The sequence below is a fragment of the Meriones unguiculatus genome, chromosome 3, assembly GCF_030254825.1.
Source record: "Meriones unguiculatus strain TT.TT164.6M chromosome 3, Bangor_MerUng_6.1, whole genome shotgun sequence".
Lineage (NCBI taxonomy): Eukaryota > Metazoa > Chordata > Mammalia > Rodentia > Muridae > Meriones > Meriones unguiculatus.
In genome coordinates, this window is record NC_083351.1 from 73322131 (window position 1) to 73341858 (window position 19728).

Genomic DNA, 19728 nt, shown 5'->3' on the forward strand with positions numbered 1-19728 from the left:
CACAGGAGATTCAACTGTGGCAGACACACTTTAGAACGCATCAAAAGGCAGCTGGGTTTAAACAGAGGTGTGAGAACATGTGCTGGAGAGATGACAGCCTTTACAGCAAAGACACTGATAAAAATGGGTGTCCACAAGCAGAAAATGATGTTAGCTATCTCATGCCAACTTAAACAGACAAAAACAGAGTGTGTGCATGTGTGTATACTGAAGCTTCAAAAGTGAGTAGTAGATCTAAATCATGTCTCCAAAAAAGACATGTAAGTGACCAGCAGCAAAAATTTTAAAAAGCAAACATGACTAATCATTAGAGCAATAGAAATCAAAAGCACAGTGGAATGGCCACTTTTTCCACAACAGTGGCTCTCATCCCAAAGCCAGAAGTTAACACACACAGTAAAGGACCCTGCATGCTGTTGGTAGGAATGGTAGCGGCATAGCCACAAAAAACACAATGGGTGTTCCTCAAATCGAAAGTTGAACCACGGTCTGACCTAACAGTCTCACTCCCAGATCCGTATACAAAGTGAAAATCCTTTGATTTGAAAAATTAGAAGAGACAGCTGCACTGCCATGTTCACTGAAACACTACTCACAACAGCCAGAAAATGGAAATAACCCTAAGTGTCCGTCAACAGGGGAATCTCAGTGTTTGGGAGGAAGAGACAGGTGAGTACCTGGGGCTCCTGACATACTTGTCAAGTTCCAGGTTGATGACAAACCTAATTTCAAAAAAAAAAAAAAATCACTCCTGAGGAGTAGACCACTGGCCTCCACACTCACGTGTGCACACACCTCTCCTCTCACAAAAATGGCCTCCACACTCACGTGTGCACACACCTCTCCTCTCACAAAAATGCAACTTGTCCACATGCTTGTGTTTACTGGTAAAAGGCGAGGGGTTACTGGGTGCAAAGCAAATGCTGAACAATGTAACTTAGAACAGATGAAGGTTACAGGAAGGATGTGAATGGCTTTCTATGTACGTAATTGAAAACTTAAAGAAGGAAGGAATTTACATTGGAAGTGAAACACAGACAGTCCCTAAGGTCTGTTGCAGTTTTGGAAAGGCCTATTAATAAAGAGTTGGGAAGGTGGAGTGGTGGCATGTGTCTATAATCTGGCCTCCTAACTAGATTAGGAGGCTCAGGAGTTCCAGAATGCTTGAGTCATAGAATGCATTCTAAGCCAAGCTGGGCTACTGAGAGAGATACTTTTCTCTCAGAATAAGTAAAAATAAGGGTTTCAGATATAGTTCAATGATGGAGTGCTTGCCTAGCTCATGTAACACCCTAGGTTCAAACCCAGTACTACACAGAAGAGCATTTAAGATCCTTTTCATTTCAAATGTTTAGAAGTCTTGGGTAACTGTATATGTTGCAGTGTGATTTAGAAGCAAAAATTGAAGCAGGAAGATTCTGCAATGCCTTTTTTCCCCCTGCTCCAGCAAATAAAGGATCTAACATTAAGTTTGTGCCAATAATATTTTACTATTTATTTATTAGCTTTAAAAGCAGCAAAAATGAAATGAATATTTCCCATTCCTCCCCACTGGAAGCTGAGAGCAAGTCCCACTTGCCACAGGGCAAGCTTTTTTCTATTTGTCAGACTGTGTCATTGGCTTATGGGAAAAGCATCTACCAGTATCCCCCGCCAATAAGTACCCTCTAAAGGATTTCAGTTCTGCCTAGCTGAGAGACTGTGGAAATAAGATTTGCCCATACATACATGAGCATTGAAAACAGGCGTGCCTTCAAGTCTTAGTTCAAATTAAAGACCCTTTTAAGCCAACATGAAATTCAGAGATTACTTTTTATAGTCCCTGGCTTTTACTAAGGGTGTTACTTTTAACTTCAATAAAATGTCATATTATCTGTGAAGAAAAAGAGTTATACATATACAGAGTGGAATATTATTTATCCGCACAGAAGAAGAAAATCTGTCATTTGTGACAGACAGAACTGGAGATTTTTGGGTTTAGTCAAATAAGTGAGGCACGGGAAAGAGAGTGCCACCCAGTCTCACTCACATATAAATTATCACGAGGTTTATATTACAGGAAGAATGAGACAGTGGTGAACAGAAGCTGGGAGGGACGAGAGATAATCAAGGTGAAGATATCTAACAGTAAGTCACAGTTAGCTACCATTTCACAGCAGAGTGATCATATGCAATGGATATTTCTTAATGCTACTAAACAAACACTATAGTCTTTGGCAGAAGGCTAGAAAAAAAGAATTTAGAATGCTTCAGCATAATTGAACAATGTCTGAGTAGATATAATTTACTCTGATTTAAACATTATACCTTGTATAGATTTCAAAACACCACATATGGTTTTTTGTTTTAGTTGGTTAAAAACAATACTCCCCTCATTTTCCCACAGATCTTTCCCAAAACGAAAAAAGGACATGGATGAGCCTATTCTGCTCATCGTTGAGACAGCGAGGAGGAACTCAAGAATCGCCCCACATGTGGTTTCAGGTCGGGCCAACAGATTTCAGCCCACAGTTAGTGATCTCATTAACTCGACCACTGAAGACTCTCGGTAGACATGTTCTGACATATGGAATCCTGAAGGTGACAGGAGAAAAACCCAGCATGCAACTGGAATCAACCTGAAGGTGGGGGGGGGGGGAAAGAAACAAAAACAACAACAGACACCTACGCTCCAGTCCAGAGTTGCTCTGGGCTCCTTCGCTGGACCATTTGCCACAGGAAGGCCAAGAGGATGTGCAGGAGCCAGATGCTGGAGGCCTGTCCGGGAGATGGCTTTCCTGCAGCAAGAAAATAAATAAATAAATAAATAAATAAATAAATAAATAAATAAATGCATACATAACTGCATACATACAGACAGACATGCATAGAAGAGACTCATCTGTTATCATTTACAACTGTGGTGAGGTACACCTCTCCTAGGATAGAGAAGAACAAATCCCCCCAATTCAGGGAGTTTGAGGCATCTGCTTTGTAATAGTACTACAGGGCCAGAAGCTGAAAGTTCCACTTCTTTTTAGGGTAGAGGGCAAGAGTGGAGTCTCTCCACTTACAGAAAACAAACAAACAAGCAAAAATCAAATTCATTAATTGGAAACTTATGATACTTGGAAAACAATTCAAGTTGCCACAGATGAAATATAAGCAAAGCTCCCTCCTGCAACCCCACTGCCCAGAGCAGCACTGTTCAGGTTGGTTACCAAAGGAAGTCTGCTCTTACTCCCTTCTTCTGAGAGCATCTTCCTTCTTGCAGAGGAGCAGTGTTCATTGAGCTATGTTCATTGAGCTAAAAGCTCTCGAAGTGAAAAGACTACTGGCATCTGCCAAGAAACAGCCCACATTTCTTCAGCCACCCCACAGCAAGAGTTGCAGAGGAAAGCAGCAAGGGGCACAGATGCTGTGAACACCCTCAAGGCAGAGCCTCTGAGGGAAAGGGTGCGTGCTGGCAGCAGAAAGATGAAGGGCTAAGAGCAGATGGGGAAAGATGTGTTACACCCTAAAGGGCAGGTGGCCTCTTTGCATATTCACTACCCTATCCAGGCTCTACCCAGCAATGGAACTGGTAAGGTTAGGCAACACAGTTGCTCTCCACACACAGGAATAAAATTGCCACATGCCACCACTGTTCTCTGAATGTGTCATAGATTTCATCAGGTGTTCAGCTCTCTATGTGTCTTTTAGGGTCTCTTTGGAGTTCTACCCAGGAAGTTCCAGAAATAGGTCTTTGGTAGTTGAAAACTGTCCCAATCAGCTTGCCCGGCAACTTTTCCAGTGTTCCCACAGGCCTCAGGCAACACATTTGCTCTGCAATAATCCCCCAGACTCATCATAAGGATGGAAGACTTGAAGAAAGACAGTCCAATCAGTGTTCCCTTCCTGAATGTTCTCCAAGATAAGTAATTTACAACATTGATCGTGGCTCCTCATAACAAAGTGTATTCCATATCCTCTAGCCATAATTCTTGTGAAAGGAACAATGGCTAGGTGTGGTGACACAGGCCTGGAATCGCAGCATTAGCTCAGGAGCATCTGAACACAGAAAGATCAAGGCTATCCTGGGCTACATATCAAGACACTGACTTGGAAAATGAAAGGTTAAGTGGACACTCAAAGGTGTAAGATGGCCTAATATAAGAAACAAAGGAGTGAGGAGGAAAGAGAGAAGGAGAGAAAATCTTCTATGGAAATCCTCCCACACTGTGGGACTTCTGGCATATTTCTTAGGGTTTTTCTCTAGCTTCAAAAGCCTCCCCGTTGCTAACCCACTTACCGCCATTAAAAGAAAACACATGGATATGTGGATTCAAAAACTACAGATTCTACCTTCGGGTCTTCAAGACTTTCTACAATCTAAATTTATGTGTTAAAAAAATACCATAGCAAGAGGGTGACAATTATAATTTCAAAGCCTAATGGGCTACATGACAAGTTTGAGGCTAGTCTGGACAACTTAGCAAGAATCAAAATGCAACTGTATGTAAAATTCTCCAGTTAAAATATTATTTGGTGGGTGTGGGGCAAGAGGAATGAGAGAGAGAGAGAATGAATGGGGGAAAAGGGAGGGAAGGCAAGAAGAAGGGAGAAACGGAAAAACCTTGGGTTTAGGTTTGATCATCAGACACACACACACACACACACACACACACACACACACCCCTAATAACCAAGCAGAAAGGCTTAGGATAGCTGAAAAACTCTGAAATTCTAGATGAATTTGAGAAAAACAAGTCTTTCAGAGTTTCACAAACTGTCTCAGAGAGTTGAGGCCACAAAAAAGAAGAGGAAGAGGAAAAGAGGTGAAAGAAGGAGAAAAGAAAGAGATCAAAGAATCAAGGAGGAGGAAGAAAAGGTGGAAGAGGAAGAGGAGGAGGAAAGAAATAAAATTCCATTGTGAAGTCTTGGTAGAAACCACCGAGCAAGTTAGTTCGGCCCCTGAGCAACCATAGATCATGAGAGCCAAACTTTCATCACCCTTCCTAACTAGGAAACAACCTAGCAACAAACTAGTCAAACTGCTGAATCTGAAGGCAGGTCACTTATACAATACAGGACATTGTTGCACCTTGAGAGACACAGACAGTACTTCACCAGGATTCCCATCAAAGCATACCCTTTTCTAGCCTGTGAATAATAACTATGTCTTTTGTTTATTTCTCATTTATTCCTCATTATGAACACAAATTTAAGGTTGAATTTATAATATTAGCAAAAAACTCCAGTATATCTAATGCACATACAAACATTAATTAGAAGGGAAAATGAGTTAAGGGGCATCATGAGGAGCTAGCAATCTGTGATCAAAGGTACATCTTAGAAAAGTTGATATGTAAAACACAGAATAGAAAAATCATTATTAAAAAATATTGGTGCATGGGAGGCACTGTGTTCAGCTTTCTACTCTTCTAAGTAGCACAACATTGTTTTTCTAAGAGTTCATACATAAATGGACATTTTCCTTCAAAGAGTAAAGGAATGTCATTAGATGTGAGACCTCAACTAAAATCAGTGTATGTTAGTGTCTGACCTACAGCCATCATAGTGGTAGAAGATGGCATGAAACTCTAGCAGAATTTGGTGCATGGATGCATGCAAGGTGAGGGCACTAGTTTAATGCTACAGTTTTCACCAACTAAACAATGAATGGGTGTCATCCTTTCTTCCTGCTCAGAATCCTCCCAAATGCACAGACTGCAAAGCGTGAAATGCCAACGATTCTATTAACTTCACAGCATCACTTTGTGGGGAGTGAATATTCTCACAAGAGCGTGTCTGAAAAGAACTGTGATATTAACTGTGAAATAAATATGAAAAGAAAATACTTCATAATTCGGTTTCCAGAGCATAAAATCACAGTTAACGTCAATTACCTGACATGAAAGACTGTGAACACATTTCAAGTACAAAAGCCATTGCACATCTTACATAGCATTCTATTATTCCCTTCCTTCCATTCACTAAGACTGTAAACTCCTGAAGGACAGGGCTCCATTCAACCACTAATCCTGTCACATCTAGCCCAGAGGTAGACTCTGCAAATATTCAATAAATGCTTTCCAAATTAATGAATGAACTTGACCAAGAAGCTAAGCAAATCAGCTTGCTGATTAGATCAGAACTTGAGAAATCCATTTAGGATGATTTGAGTAATATCCCAGGCTTTATACTTCAGAGATGCTTTTTGCTGAGAGGGTCTGAAATCTTTCAAAGCAGCAATTTAAAAATAAATGCAGCTGAGCATGGTGGCACATGCCAGGGTTTTAATCCTAGCACTCAGGCCATGGAAGTTATAGGAGGGTAGCATATTCAAAGCCAACTTGGACTGTATACATAGGAAGACTCTTCTAAACAGTCCCCCAAATAATAACAAATAAATACACATGGATGATGTAGAATCCATCCTTCAATCCAGGCTTGGTGGGGCATGCTTATAATCCTTGCCCTGGGGAGGTAGGAGCAGGAGGATTACCACGTTAAAGTTATTCAAGGCCTGAACCAAGCCATCTCATAAAAAAATAAAACAGAGAACAAGAGGGAAGACAGAGGGACAAAGTAAGGAAAAGGGAAGGGAGGTAAAGAGGAAAGGACTGAAAAGGGAAAAGGGGAACCAAAAGTAAGTAACAAAGAAAAAAAGAGAATCTAACCTTGAAATTAACAAAACAGCTCATCTTTTTGGTATGAAGCAAACACTGAAATAGCATCCCATTGTCTTGTTTACAAAGGACATATGAGAGTATTATTATTACTATTTTTATTATTTTAGACAACGTCTCACCCTGTACCCATGGAGAGCTGACTTGCCTGAAGTTATTTCATAGACCAGGCTGGCCTCAGACTCACACAGATCCTCCTGCCCCCGCCTCCCAAGTGCTGTGATTAAAGGTGAGCACCACCACCTCCAGCAAGGGTACTAATTCTTTTATAATGTACTCACCCAAATAAATATGTAGCATAAATACTCTTCATAAACAAAATCTTTTAAAATTCATGAGAAGACACACAAGACTGGTTATTCAACCATGGTACTACCTTGGGATCCATTTCTGAATTTCAGTCTACTCTCATGGCAACTAATACGACTCCCAGATTCAAGCCATCCATACCTGACCCGCCACACTCTGGGCATCTACTACAAAGATGAGATTGAGCTCCTCTGCTCTGAGTGGGAATGTGCCAGAGAATGTGCCAGAGTGTGGTTTGGCATTTGGCCAGGATAGCTAAAGACTGACAGCAGAAACGGATGTATTCATCTCAACATTCTAGAAAGGAGCCAGCTAGCTAAAAAGTTACTCTGTCTTTTGATTATATTCCCCAGGTGCCTCAGGAGACATCCTGTGCAGTACATGTAAGGCTCTGAGTTCAGTTTCCAGTATTTCAAACAGACAGAGAGATTGTTGTACAGTGCACACGTGTGGTGTGTGTGTCTGTGTGCTTTTCTTTATGCCATGTAGACCTTAACTGCTTTTCCCCAAGGCAACCCATATTGCTTCTCAATTAACCTAAACAAACATGTGAAGTACTAATAGTCCATGAAGTAAGGACCAGTCCCAAGCCCCACATAAGTGTAAATATTCCATCTGTGATTTTTGTAGGGGAACAAATTGTGTGATTACTTGAGCCAAAATCTTCTTTAAAGTGCATATGAATTCAAAGTAGTTTTTGATGCTCTTAAATACACATCAACATCTTCAATGATGTAATTATTATTGAAAAAAAGAAGTTGAGCTTAGTGTCCTGAGGTGTGTTAAGTTGATCAGAAAATTACTTCAGTATTGAGTCTTGAAAACAGCATACCTGTGGAGTCTGGACTTTGCTACTTGGTAGTTACTTCCAAAACAGTAAGACTGAGACACTGAACTCTTGTCCATGGTGGAGATTGAGTTGGTCCCTTTAAAAGGCTTCCAGGAGGCTGGGACACACCTCGGTGGTAGAATAAATATGTACCTAACTTGTGGAAAGCTACGGATTCAGTCCTCAGTGCCCGAGGAGGAATTGGGAAGGAGTAAACAAAAAGAAAGGACAGGCTTCTAAGCATTCCTAATGTGTCTCCAAGCTGAGCACCACTGCCACAAAGCTATACAGGCTTTGACTACTGTGCCTACTAAAGAGACTAAGCCTATATTCCTACTCATTCTGTATTTCCTATACAGAATTTTCTATATTCGTTCACATATTCATCCAACAATGTATCTATTTACTGAGTATCTATTTTATGCTAAGCACTGTCCTAGATGTGTAGATTCATGAATAAGTTAAACTGACATAAATTGCTGCCTGTGCAAAGCTCACAAAATGTATTTTGCCACACACTGAATCATTTTACATGTCTTATGAATCCCTTACAACAATGAAGCAAGGACTTTCATTATCCCTAGTCTGGAGTAAGAACAGTTAAGCTACCTGCCCAAGGTCATATGCACAGGGAGCAAGCAATGGGTATGAACCAGGGAATTTAACACCTTCCTGTGAATGCTTTATCCTGTTATATAATCCTGCACTTTCATGAGACCCTGACAGCATAGATATTCATACTGAATGACTACAAAACTAGCTTTTTCTATACTTATCTCCTAGTTGTCCTAACTATGAATGACCTATCATCACAATAAAAATTCAGGCTTCAAGGTCTTTTTCAGGAGGTATTAGCATGTATAGATTAAGAGCCAAACTTCAAGGAATTTGGAAAAGAGACAATTAACACTAAGAGCTATACCATAAGTCAGTGCCCTCATCAGAAAAGCTGTCTCTCGCAGTAGATGACAACTACCACAGAGACCCTCAACTAGACAACGCAGAGAGTGAAACTTTGGGGCAGTCAGTCCTAAATGGGATTGTCTTCATCAAAGCCTCCCCTCAAAGCTCATGGATCTATGTGGATAAAGGGACATTCTGACTGTAAGAGTCAGAAGTGGTAGATGATTCCAAGGATACAACAGCTTCCAGACACAATAGGACTGATACACATATGAACACACAGTCTGACCGAACACAAGTCCTGCACAGGGACAAACTGCACAAAATTGCAGCATTGAAAGGGAAAATGGACACAAAGACTCATCCCTAACCAAAAAGCCATTTGCAGTTGATATTTTCTGGGCAACAGAAAATCATTTTCCCCCAATGGACCAATGGACTGTCGCTGCATATCTGAGCTGTCCCCCAGAGCAGGACGTGCTCAGGCACAGTTGGCCAATGCAAAACGGACTCTGCTTTTTGTGAACCTTTTGTTTCATTAATTTTTGTCTTGTTGGATATTTGTTCTGACTTTTGTTTTCTGATTTTTGGGACTTTTTGTTTCTGAGGAAAAGAGAGAGAAATGGAGAGAGAACCATGAAGTTGGGTAAGGAGGTAGGAAGGACCTGGGAGGAGCTGGGGAAGAGAAAGGACACAATCAAAATATATAAACACCTTTTAAAAAGTTCTTAAAAATAAATATTTCAGAACAAAAAAAATGACAATTCATCCTACTAATAGGTAAATCTTAACCTTTCTTACTTTCCGTTTTCATATATATATATATTTATATATTCATATATACAGTATATATGTACTTATACATATACATAAATACGTAGAGGCATGCATACATAAACACAAAAATAAAACAAGCACGGCCAAGAGAGAGAATGGTGAAGAGAACTTTTTTAGGTTGCAGAATGCTAAACACACAGGATATACAAGACTATATCCGCTATCATTACTGGAATTATCACTGGTATGCTAGTGTGAAAATGGGAAACGGCATCCTAAAGACAAGCTTCCCCAGTTGGTAGTTGTGCTGGTTAGCTTCATTTGTTGACTTGTTACACTCTAGAATCACTTGGGAAGAGAACCTCATCGGAAGATTGCCCACATTGGGTTGGTCTATGGGCATGTCTGTGGGGAAATTTTCTTACTAAAGTTAATTGAGATAGCAATATACAGCCCACTGTGGGTGGCACCATTCCCTGTTTTGGGTCCCTGGACTATATAAGGTTGGAGGCATGGAGCTGACAACAAACAAGTGAGCATTCTTGTGTCATTTTTCTCTGCCCTTGACTGGCTAGGATTAGTCAGTTCAAGCTCCTGCCCTGTAGCTTCCCCGGACTGTTACCTGGAATGATAATAAACCCCCTAATCCTTTTTCATCAGGGTATTTTATAACAATAGGAATGAAGCTGGGTCAGTTCTCTTACTGTGAATGGTTCTGTGGATTTAAATCTTTTCTAAAAATTTTATAAAATCTCAAATGGCTTATGTTCCCAGGTTAATATTTTTCTCCTAAATTTGTTCAATTTTGTATATCTTTCTCAAACATCTGAGCCCCAGGCATAAGAAAATTTTTTCCTCTGATAAATTCTTCCCCAGAGGATGTTCAAGTCCAAACACCAGTTGTTGTGGAGGTTGAAATGTTTGTATCTTTACCTCAAATTGTGCCAATTCTGAAGGACTAGCTTATCTCACCAAAGGAGCTGACTTCAACTGCTGTTTGACCAAAGTGTAGTTCAGCTCCGCCTTTTGCCAGGCTTGCTTACCTCACTTCCTGACAGGCATTCTCCAGAAGTCATGAAATGCTCATCTCAGAGTAGACATGACCCAAGAGAAGATGACTATGGGAAGACCCAGTGCACTCCTGATGCCCAATAAATTCTTTTTCCCAAAGAAGAATTGTTCAGTATATTTGAGGTAGCTCTAAAGCTATTCCAGGAATTCCAGGTCATAGTTGTAAGCATGAGTAGTGAGAATCAAATTTTTGTACATTGTGGAACTAGGGAAATGGGTATTACTTTAATTCAGCTTTATTCTAATTATCCCCCTCCCAAAAAAATAGAGCCTTGTTATTCAGCAATTGACTCTCATCCCATACTCTTATGTGTGGTGATCATGTGTCTATACATTTGATTATTAACTGGAAACAGATAGAGGGGCTGACAATCTTGCTCCTGTCAGTTTGGCAGTTGGCTTTTACAAAGTTGAGCTATTACATTTCTACAGAGTAAAGGAGACACTAACACCTCCGCAGGTGGAACCTCTTTTTAACATTGTGTGTATATGTGTTTATGTACACACATGGTGAACGTGTTTGTGTGTGTGTGCGCGCGCGCGCGCGCGCGCCAGAGGTTGATGCTGTGTATCCATTGCTCTCCACCGAAGTTTTCAGTCATGGCTCCTTACTTAGCCAGGAGCCCACTGTGGAAACTAGACTAGCTGGTCAGCCGGCCGGCCTGAGAGGTGCCCCTGTCACTTCCTTCCCATCACTAAGATTCCAGGTATATATTGCTGCTCCTGGTGTTTTTATGGGGTATTGGGAATCCAAACTCTGGTCTTCAGGTTTGCATGGCACACATTTTCCAAGTCTCCCAAAATATAATCTTTTAAACTATACAAATCTACTCTCACTTTTAGCTCAGTCTTCTCAGGTATCTCTTTCCTTTTAGAATTTTCATTTCCTTATCTGTACGCTGAATTTTCATAGTTGAGTCTGTTCAGTACTTCACTAATGAGTTATCTAAATCTTTGTCAGATTTTCCGAGGTTTGTTTGAGAAAAATGTCTTTTACTTTGAGCTTTTACTAGAAAGTATCATTGTTCTCTATCATTGTATCCTTCTATTGTTTATCATTGTTATGATCAAATGATACTATTTTCTATCATTCTATTGTTTATCATTGTTATGATAAGATGGTATTAGAAGTTTCATGGGGCAATAAGAAAAGACAAGTCAGAGATCTGAAGTTTGTCAATCCTATTGTGCTTACTCCAAACTTGCAGTTTAGTTTTGAAGAGTAAGGGTTTGCTAGAGCATCATAACCAAGTTTCACCAACTGAGCAGCTCAAATAGAAACTTGTGCAGATGAGGTAAACGTGCTAAGGCTGAGAGGGAGAAGCTGCTCCAAGACCCTCTCCCAGCCTCTGGTCATCTCTAGCTGTCTTTGGTTTATAGCCACGCTATCTTCATCTTGACCCTTGTTTTCAGGTAGCATTTTAAGTGTGAGTATGTGTTCATATTTCCACATATACCAGTTCCAGTGCATCAGGGGTTTATTCTGATGAGCTCAGTTTAACTCAGTCCTCTCTCTAGAGGCCCAGTCCTCAGAGAAGGTCAGATTCTGACGTATTGCACACTAGGACTTCTATACAAGAAATTTGGGGGAGACACAGTTGATCCCATTGGATCATTATCTCTTTGGTATCCTGGAGGATAACTTTCTCTCTTCCAATAATTCTTTAAAAAGGAAAGGTCATTAATTCCCGAGAGGATTTTAGCTAAGAAATCTTTGTTTTATTATCATAGCCTCCATCACACCAACATTGCTTTATGGATATGGTTATGAGTTCTCTGTGGGAAATAGTTCTTGTCAGGCAGAAGTGCTTGCCTTTATTTGTGAGTCCATTATTATAAATTAAACACATCCAAATGCTTTATCATCTTACATGATTTCTTCAAAATCTGTTATCAAGAGTACATATAGAAAAGCTTTTTTTTTTATAAATAGAAACAAAGGGCATTTTTAGCTTTTATAAGATGACATAAAAAGTTTACTCAACAGAAGTAATTTCATTACTATTCGGGGGAAGGAAATCACCAATTTTTGTGCAAACAATGCTAGCCTTCTTTTAAGCATTAAGAGCATAACTGCTTAAGAAATGACATAAGCAATAATTCTACACCTACATCTTCCCTAAAATAATCTATTTGTTTTTTACATATATGCACAACTTTAGCAAATTAAAGCCCAACAGAAATGTTTAGAACCCACTACCCAGCGGCAAAATGAGAGTTCAGGGAACTCATGAGTAGAGTTTACCAGTCAGAGAGTCTGCAAAGAAAACTGCAGTTGAATGTTACAATAGATGTAAAAAAAAAATTCAGTTTAAAAGAAACGTTTGTTTTTACATTAAATGTTTATTTGAAATCAAATGATTTTGTACATAAAGTTCAATAATATAAAGCTGTATTCTGCTTTTCTTTATTCACAAAAAAAACCACATCATTTTGCCATTGTGCTTATTTACATGAATACGGTAGAATAGATAAAGCTTGTAACATTTAGCTTGAATGTTTATTTTTGAAATGTTGAGTTAGTCTGAGGGGAGAAGAGTAACCAGGTAAGGCAGGCAGTTAGGGCAAAGAAATGATTTTGTAGGAAACTAGAGAATTACTCCCCGACCTGAATGAATTTCTGTTTGTATAACAGCCTTTGAACTCACTAACATGTACCAGAAGCCTGTCAAATCTCTGTTGAAGAACCAGAAGTATCCAGGGGAGTTAGACTATTTGAAAGTAATAAAAAGAGCACATGTTTATCAGAGATTATAATGTGCCTATCTATAGCTAGATCCCGTGTGAGTACTGACTATGTAATAATTAGTAATCAGTCTTTTAATAAGTCAGAGACACAAAGTTTTGAAATCAGCAAGAGGAAAACAAACCTTCCTGAGAAAGGTCCTTAACATACTTAAAAGCTGACTTTTGATCAGAAAGAATGTATACCAGAAGGAAAGAATTTCATTTTGTATCAAAAGTGCTGAAAGTCAATAACATAGCAGACAAAAGTCTATAACAAGCCCAACTATCCATTAAAAATGAGGAATAAGTAACTTCTTAAGAAATACTCCACAAAAGAAATACCTGTAAAGTTCCCAGTCAGCTCAGAGAAAATAGTACATATTTTAGACATCCGGAAAACAAAGTGAATCTACAATGAAATTTATTTTAGGTCACTAAAAATAAAAAGGCAGAGAACACCAAGAATTGGCAAGAACATCATACAGCCAGAAATCTTACCTGGTTCTGTCAGAGACGTAAAATGCTGAAGTATTTTAAAAAACATTTTGTCAATTTCAAATATAGCTGAATATGAATATAAAGTTGGGTCCAATCAATTAAATCAATTACTCCCCTTGACGTTTGTATAAAAGAAATCAAAATGTGTACATGAATGTTCATGGAAGTTTCAGTCACATTAATAAGGAAAGAAAATAAAAACAACGCAAATGTCCACCAATAGAATGTGTAAAGGAAAATCTGACATGTTGATACAATGCAATACACTCAAATATAAAAAGGAACTATTGCTATTTTCAACACAGATGGATTGCAAAACAGTATTCTGAGTAAAATACATAGGATACAAAGGAGAAGAGCTATGTATAGATATTTATATAGAAAGTTCTGAAACAGGAGAAACTAACTCAGTGTGGCATAAATCGGAACACTGGTTACTGGAGGAAGAGAAGGATTTGACTGGGACGGTACATAAGTCAACTCCTGGGTGGAGAAAGTGCTCCTTATCAATGAAGGTGTTGGCTGCAAACACCTTGTTGACATTTGTTGGAATGCATTCATTTGTTCTTAATATGTACACCAATAAAATTTTCAAACAATAAGAATACAGCATAAAATTGCTATCAAACCAGAAACCAATCTTCAGTTGCTGACCATTCAAAAATAACTACTGAAATAGTTTACTGTGTAATTCAACTCATTTAATTTTGAATGAGAGTTTTATCTTCCAAATATTTTGAGAATTATGCTACGGAGATCACCTGTTCCCTGCTAGATAATGAACCCTCAGCAACAGTAGTCTATTTCTACTCCATAATCACACTCATTGAAGTCTTGTTCATTTCCATGTTATTCCTAATTTAAAACTCCTCCTCCATTTCCCACAGACTTACAGCATAGAGGGCTGACCTGCAGGGAAGAGTCATGCTTACTGCAGATACTACATCATTTCTTAAAACAGAGCAAGGTTTTGAAAATCAACGAAGTGCTAGGACTACAGGCAGGACCAGTACTGGGCAGTAAAACATGGACTGCATGAAAACACAGAGCAACACTTCTTACTTTATAACTCTGGCAAGTTCTTAAACTGCCCCAAGCCTTTTCCTCAACTGAAAAAAAAAAATAATTTCTTATAGAAAGTATGAGGCTATAAACTACCTTGCATAATGAGAATATTTCTTTTTAGAGCTATAGAGTACTTGATGTAAAAAATAATGACCCCATTCATAGGCAGGGATGGGTTTATTATGAAGCTAATGAGGCATAGTCTTCAGGTTTTTGGCTCTGGTGGGTCACTGTGAGAACTGGTTTTTCAGGTAGAAGAGGAGAGAAATTACACACAGAAAAACATTTATTTCTAAGCATTTCTGGAATGTTTTCTAACAAGAGTTGTAAATGGGGTTAGGGGAGGAGAGAAAGAGCAGCTAGAACTCAAAGATCACACATGCCTAAAACTTCATAAGAAAATTGTCTGTCTTGAACATTGACACAATGATGAGGAAAAAAAAGGTTTCCAAGACACTCGGGTACATGGAGTCGCACACAGGCTGTTTTATCATGCTCACCCAGTCCTATGTCAAATATTTAGCATGAAGTAGTTACTATTGTTAAGTTTTCCTTAGTGTCTGGGAAAGGAATAGAAATTATCTCACAGTGGGTGTGGGAGTGAGCAGAAAACAGTTCTCAACCTTGAATGTTTCAAAAGTAAGAAGATTTATGAAGTGTACATAAAAAATTACTGACATGGAAGACTTAAAGAGTCAGCCAGCAGAAAGTTTATGAAACTGAAATGCTCATAAATTGATCATAAATCACCACTGACTTTCCTTAAGGGAGTAAAAGAAGGAATTATAACTAAGCAGGAGAACACAAATATTTTAAAATAAGTTTGGTGAACAGTTTAGGTTTAAGTGTTTTTCCCTCCATGTATGTCTGTGTACCACATGTGTGCAGTGACCATAGTGGCCTTTTCCCTCCATGTATGTCTGTGTACCACATGTGTGCAGTGACCATAGTGGCCAGAAGAGGGTATCAGATCACCCAGAACTGGATTACAGGTGGTATAAAGAGTGAAGTCGCTGCCCAGAGTGGAACCAGGGTCCTCTAGGATAGCAGCCAGTGCCCCTTTTAAGAATAAAAATAACACTTACAATTGGCATGTCTACTACAGCTTCAGAAAGTAGAAGGAAATTTGCAGACAGAATCAGGTGAATTTTAATTTAATTTAATATAATGAAACCCATTAAAAATCAAATGGAAGAACTACATTCATGCAGTGGATAATTCAATATTTTGAAGATGCCAGTTATTCCCTGAATTGTTTATATGTTTACAAAATCTCTATCAAAACTTGTTTTCAGGTAAACATTATAAGCTAATTCTAAAATTTGTTTAGAAGAATGAAGAACAAAAAATAACACAGACTCCAAAAGAAAAGATTTACAGCAGGGATAACATTGATGCCTGTCACAGCTCTAAAGCACTGGCCACTACTACATCATAACACTGAGAAAAGAGCAAAGAGACAATGAAACAAAGAAGAAATTAAGAGATGGACCAAAATACAAATGAAAATTCAACTCATATCAGCACCGACATAGAAGAGATGAAAAGATGAATGTTGTGATTCAAATGTGGGATATCCCAAAGAGGCTCTCTTGTGTGAACACTCCATCTTCATCTGTGGCATTTGCTGGGAAACCTGGAGAACCTTTGGGACATAGAACTCTGCTGGGGAAATTTCATCAGTCACAGGGGTGGGCCTTGAGTATGTGTAGCCTGGCCCTCCTTCCTCTTTACAGGACTTCCTGAGTGAAGCAGCAATGTGACCAGTCAGCCTCCTGACACTGCACCTTCCCTGGCTGTGGTCTATCTTCTGCTCCATGGTAGACTGTATCCCTCTGGAACTATAAATCTCCCTCCACCTACTTTTGTCAAGTTCCTTTACCACAGGAATGAGACAGTAAGTGTGACAGGCATTCCCAGTAAATATTCCAAGAATAATCACTTCTCTTTGCAGAAAAAAAATGAAACTGGATCCTTACCTCAAAACAGAAATAAAATTGATTCCCAGCAGATTAAAGATAAAGATGTATATTACATACTGTAATTTTTAGCTAATGATATAATAAACATCTCTTATTTACTGAAGTGGAGGACAGCACTTAATAAATGAATATAACCAAAAAAATCTACAAATTCTGAGAATTACAAATTTAATTAAATAAAAAAGACATTCTAACTGACACTCACTTGTCTGTGACAATCAACAGCTCCCTACAGGAACTTAAGGCCTGTTCAAAAGGAGTAAAATCATACCTGCTACTAGAAACCTGGCTAGCTTCCCAGGGATACTGAGGTCACAGGCCTTAGAAAAGAAACCACTACTACAATTTAGCTAGACCAGCATAAACCTAGTAAATTCTAAATCTAATTCTTATGCTCATATTATTTCTAAAGTTTGACTGCTCAGTGAAAAATGTACTGAAAAAAAAAATCTCCCTGAAGTTGAATTAAGATGAAGAGAACATCAGAATATAAATAAAAGAACAATATTTTAAAAAGAACAAAAAAAATTCTGTTGGTTAAAACCACTATGAAGGGAGTAAGAAGACAAGTAGAAATAAATGATTTTATTTTAGTTTCAGAAATCTTTTAAAACTGTATTTGTGAAAGGGTTAAAAGATATAAATTAGAAAAAATATAGTCTTACAAAATAGTGAGACAAGGGCTGGAGAGATGGCTCAGTGGTTAGGAGCACTGGCTGCTCTTCTAGAGGATCCAGGTTCAATTCCCAGCACCCATATAGCAACTCACAACTGTCTGTAACTCCAATTCCAAGGGGTCTGACAGCCTCACACCAATACACGTAAAATAAAAATTTAAATTATTTTAAAAAATGGTGAAGAAAGGGACAAATAGGTGGATTTCACAAGTAAAAAACCAAAAAACAAGAGAAGATAGAAATGAAAACATGGTCAGGGCCATCAAAGAAATATGCTATTGGGCTGGATGGATGGCTCAGAGGTTGAGAGCACTGGTTGCTCTCCCAAAGGTCCTGAGTTCAATTCCCAGCAACTACATGGTGACTCATGACTAACTATAATGGGATCGCATGCAGGCAGAACACTGTATACATAATGAATAAATACTACATGAAAGGTCTAGATCCCACAAAGTGTCTATCACATAGACAAAACAGCAAAAAAAAAAAATATGGTAGCATATTGTTTACTAAAGGAAAGCAAGAAAGCAGCTCAAATGTCAAAATTAGAAGACATCACAATATTTTTACATGTTGAAAGTCTATAACCATGATCTCCACTCCACCAAACAAGACAGATGAAATTCAAGAAAGCTAATGTGACTGAAAAATATCCACAGTAGAGTCACTGCCTTATTTTATTTAAATAACATTTAGCATGCACATAGAACAACAGTAAGTGTCCTTCGATGATAGCAGGTGTGCTTTTGGCACTGTAACATACATTGTCATCTACAGAGCTTATACTCCAAGTTGTCAATCCATCAATCAATCAATCAATCAATGTGTTTTTAGTAATCTTATAATTTTGTGACAGACCACATGGTTCCAGGACTTGATTTAAAATAGAGTTGACTTTTTTAGATCTGATTTCTGAATCTACTGCCTTTCCTTTGAACATTCTGAATGTTGACAGTTCTGATCCTTTGAGAATAGATTTTATTTTATTCCAGTAGCAACAAGTTATTTGAATGCAAGTTTGATGGATGACATGGGTGATTCAGCTCCATGACAGATAATTGAAATGATCATTGTTTCATAAAACAGTTTCTCAAAGCAATTCCGAAGGATAATTGACTTTCAGGGTTTCAAAGTAATCAAATCCAACCTTCTACACGACTTGAAAACTAGTCTGCAAAGAGCCCTGATAAACGGTCAGGTAGCTTCGCAGTGCGGCTTTCTAAGGAATATGTAACCAGGTAAAACACTCCAGAGCACATTGGAGATAAGACTTAACAGTGACCTAATTTAATCTAACTGCCACAGTCTATGAATTTATAATCTTTATAATGATTAACACTGGACCATGGTTACTAAGTATGCATACTCATGTTCAGTTATCAATCATCATGTGCACTAACTCTTTCCAGGAGCACAATGAGATCATGTTGATAAGTATTCCTGTTCAAGTGATTGATTAGAGAAGCAAACAGAACATGGCCAAATGCCAACTCCATGCTCAGACAGATACATGCCTCCATCTTGGAATTAGCACCTGCAGGGTGTGGGAAGGGGTGAGGTGTATTCACCTGGGACTTGGCCTAATTTTTGCTTTTCTATATCATGACCAAAGGGAAATTATAATAATTATAAGATGCTTTGACAAAACCTAGAGTTAATTTGGTTATGGAATTTCCCACAGCAACCCCCATCCCATAAAGGAAGTGAAGCAAATCTATATTATCTGTATGTTTTCAGGGAACTCATCCTAGCTCATTAATGACTGCTGCCTCTTTTCTACAGTCTACAAAGAACATCTGCCTAAGTCACTTAGAGGAGTTTGCAAAGGCTACTACCAAACACATGAAGCTATAAATTCATCCTTTCATTCTCCCAATCTTCCAAAGTTTCTCCCATTTCAACATTTCTCAGATATTCTTAGTGCTTAGTCTTAGGATCAAATTTCCAAGATTTTTCACTATTTATGCTACAATTTATTTGAATTTGGAAATTATCACTCTTCAAAAATATCATATTTCTGGTCTTGGGGTCTTTCCTAATATCAATATTTATTTCTTCTAGTTTTCAAATAATATTCTCTAATATAATCATCTAAAACTTAACTGGCTAAAAATTGATTCTTGGTAGAACTGAACTTCTAACATTTTCTTTAGGAGTCTTTTCAGGATACACAATCCTTTAAAACATATACTTAATATACCAGATTTTAAATGTCTATTTCAAATAATATAAATGTTTCT

At 38.4% G+C, this 19728-nt stretch overlaps 1 protein-coding gene across 9 annotated transcripts in view; it reads right to left on the minus strand.

Annotated features, from left to right (window-relative positions):
• Window positions 1-19728, minus strand: part of Dgki (diacylglycerol kinase iota) — a 453496-nt gene that overhangs the window by 297719 nt on the left and 136049 nt on the right. For all 9 annotated transcript variants that reach the window (XM_021638217.2, XM_021638216.2, XM_060380194.1 and 6 more), the window contains exon 2: window positions 2669-2777. In XM_021638217.2, coding sequence (XP_021493892.2) covers window positions 2669-2777 — 109 coding nt within the window. The remainder of the gene's footprint in view (window positions 1-2668; window positions 2778-19728) is intronic.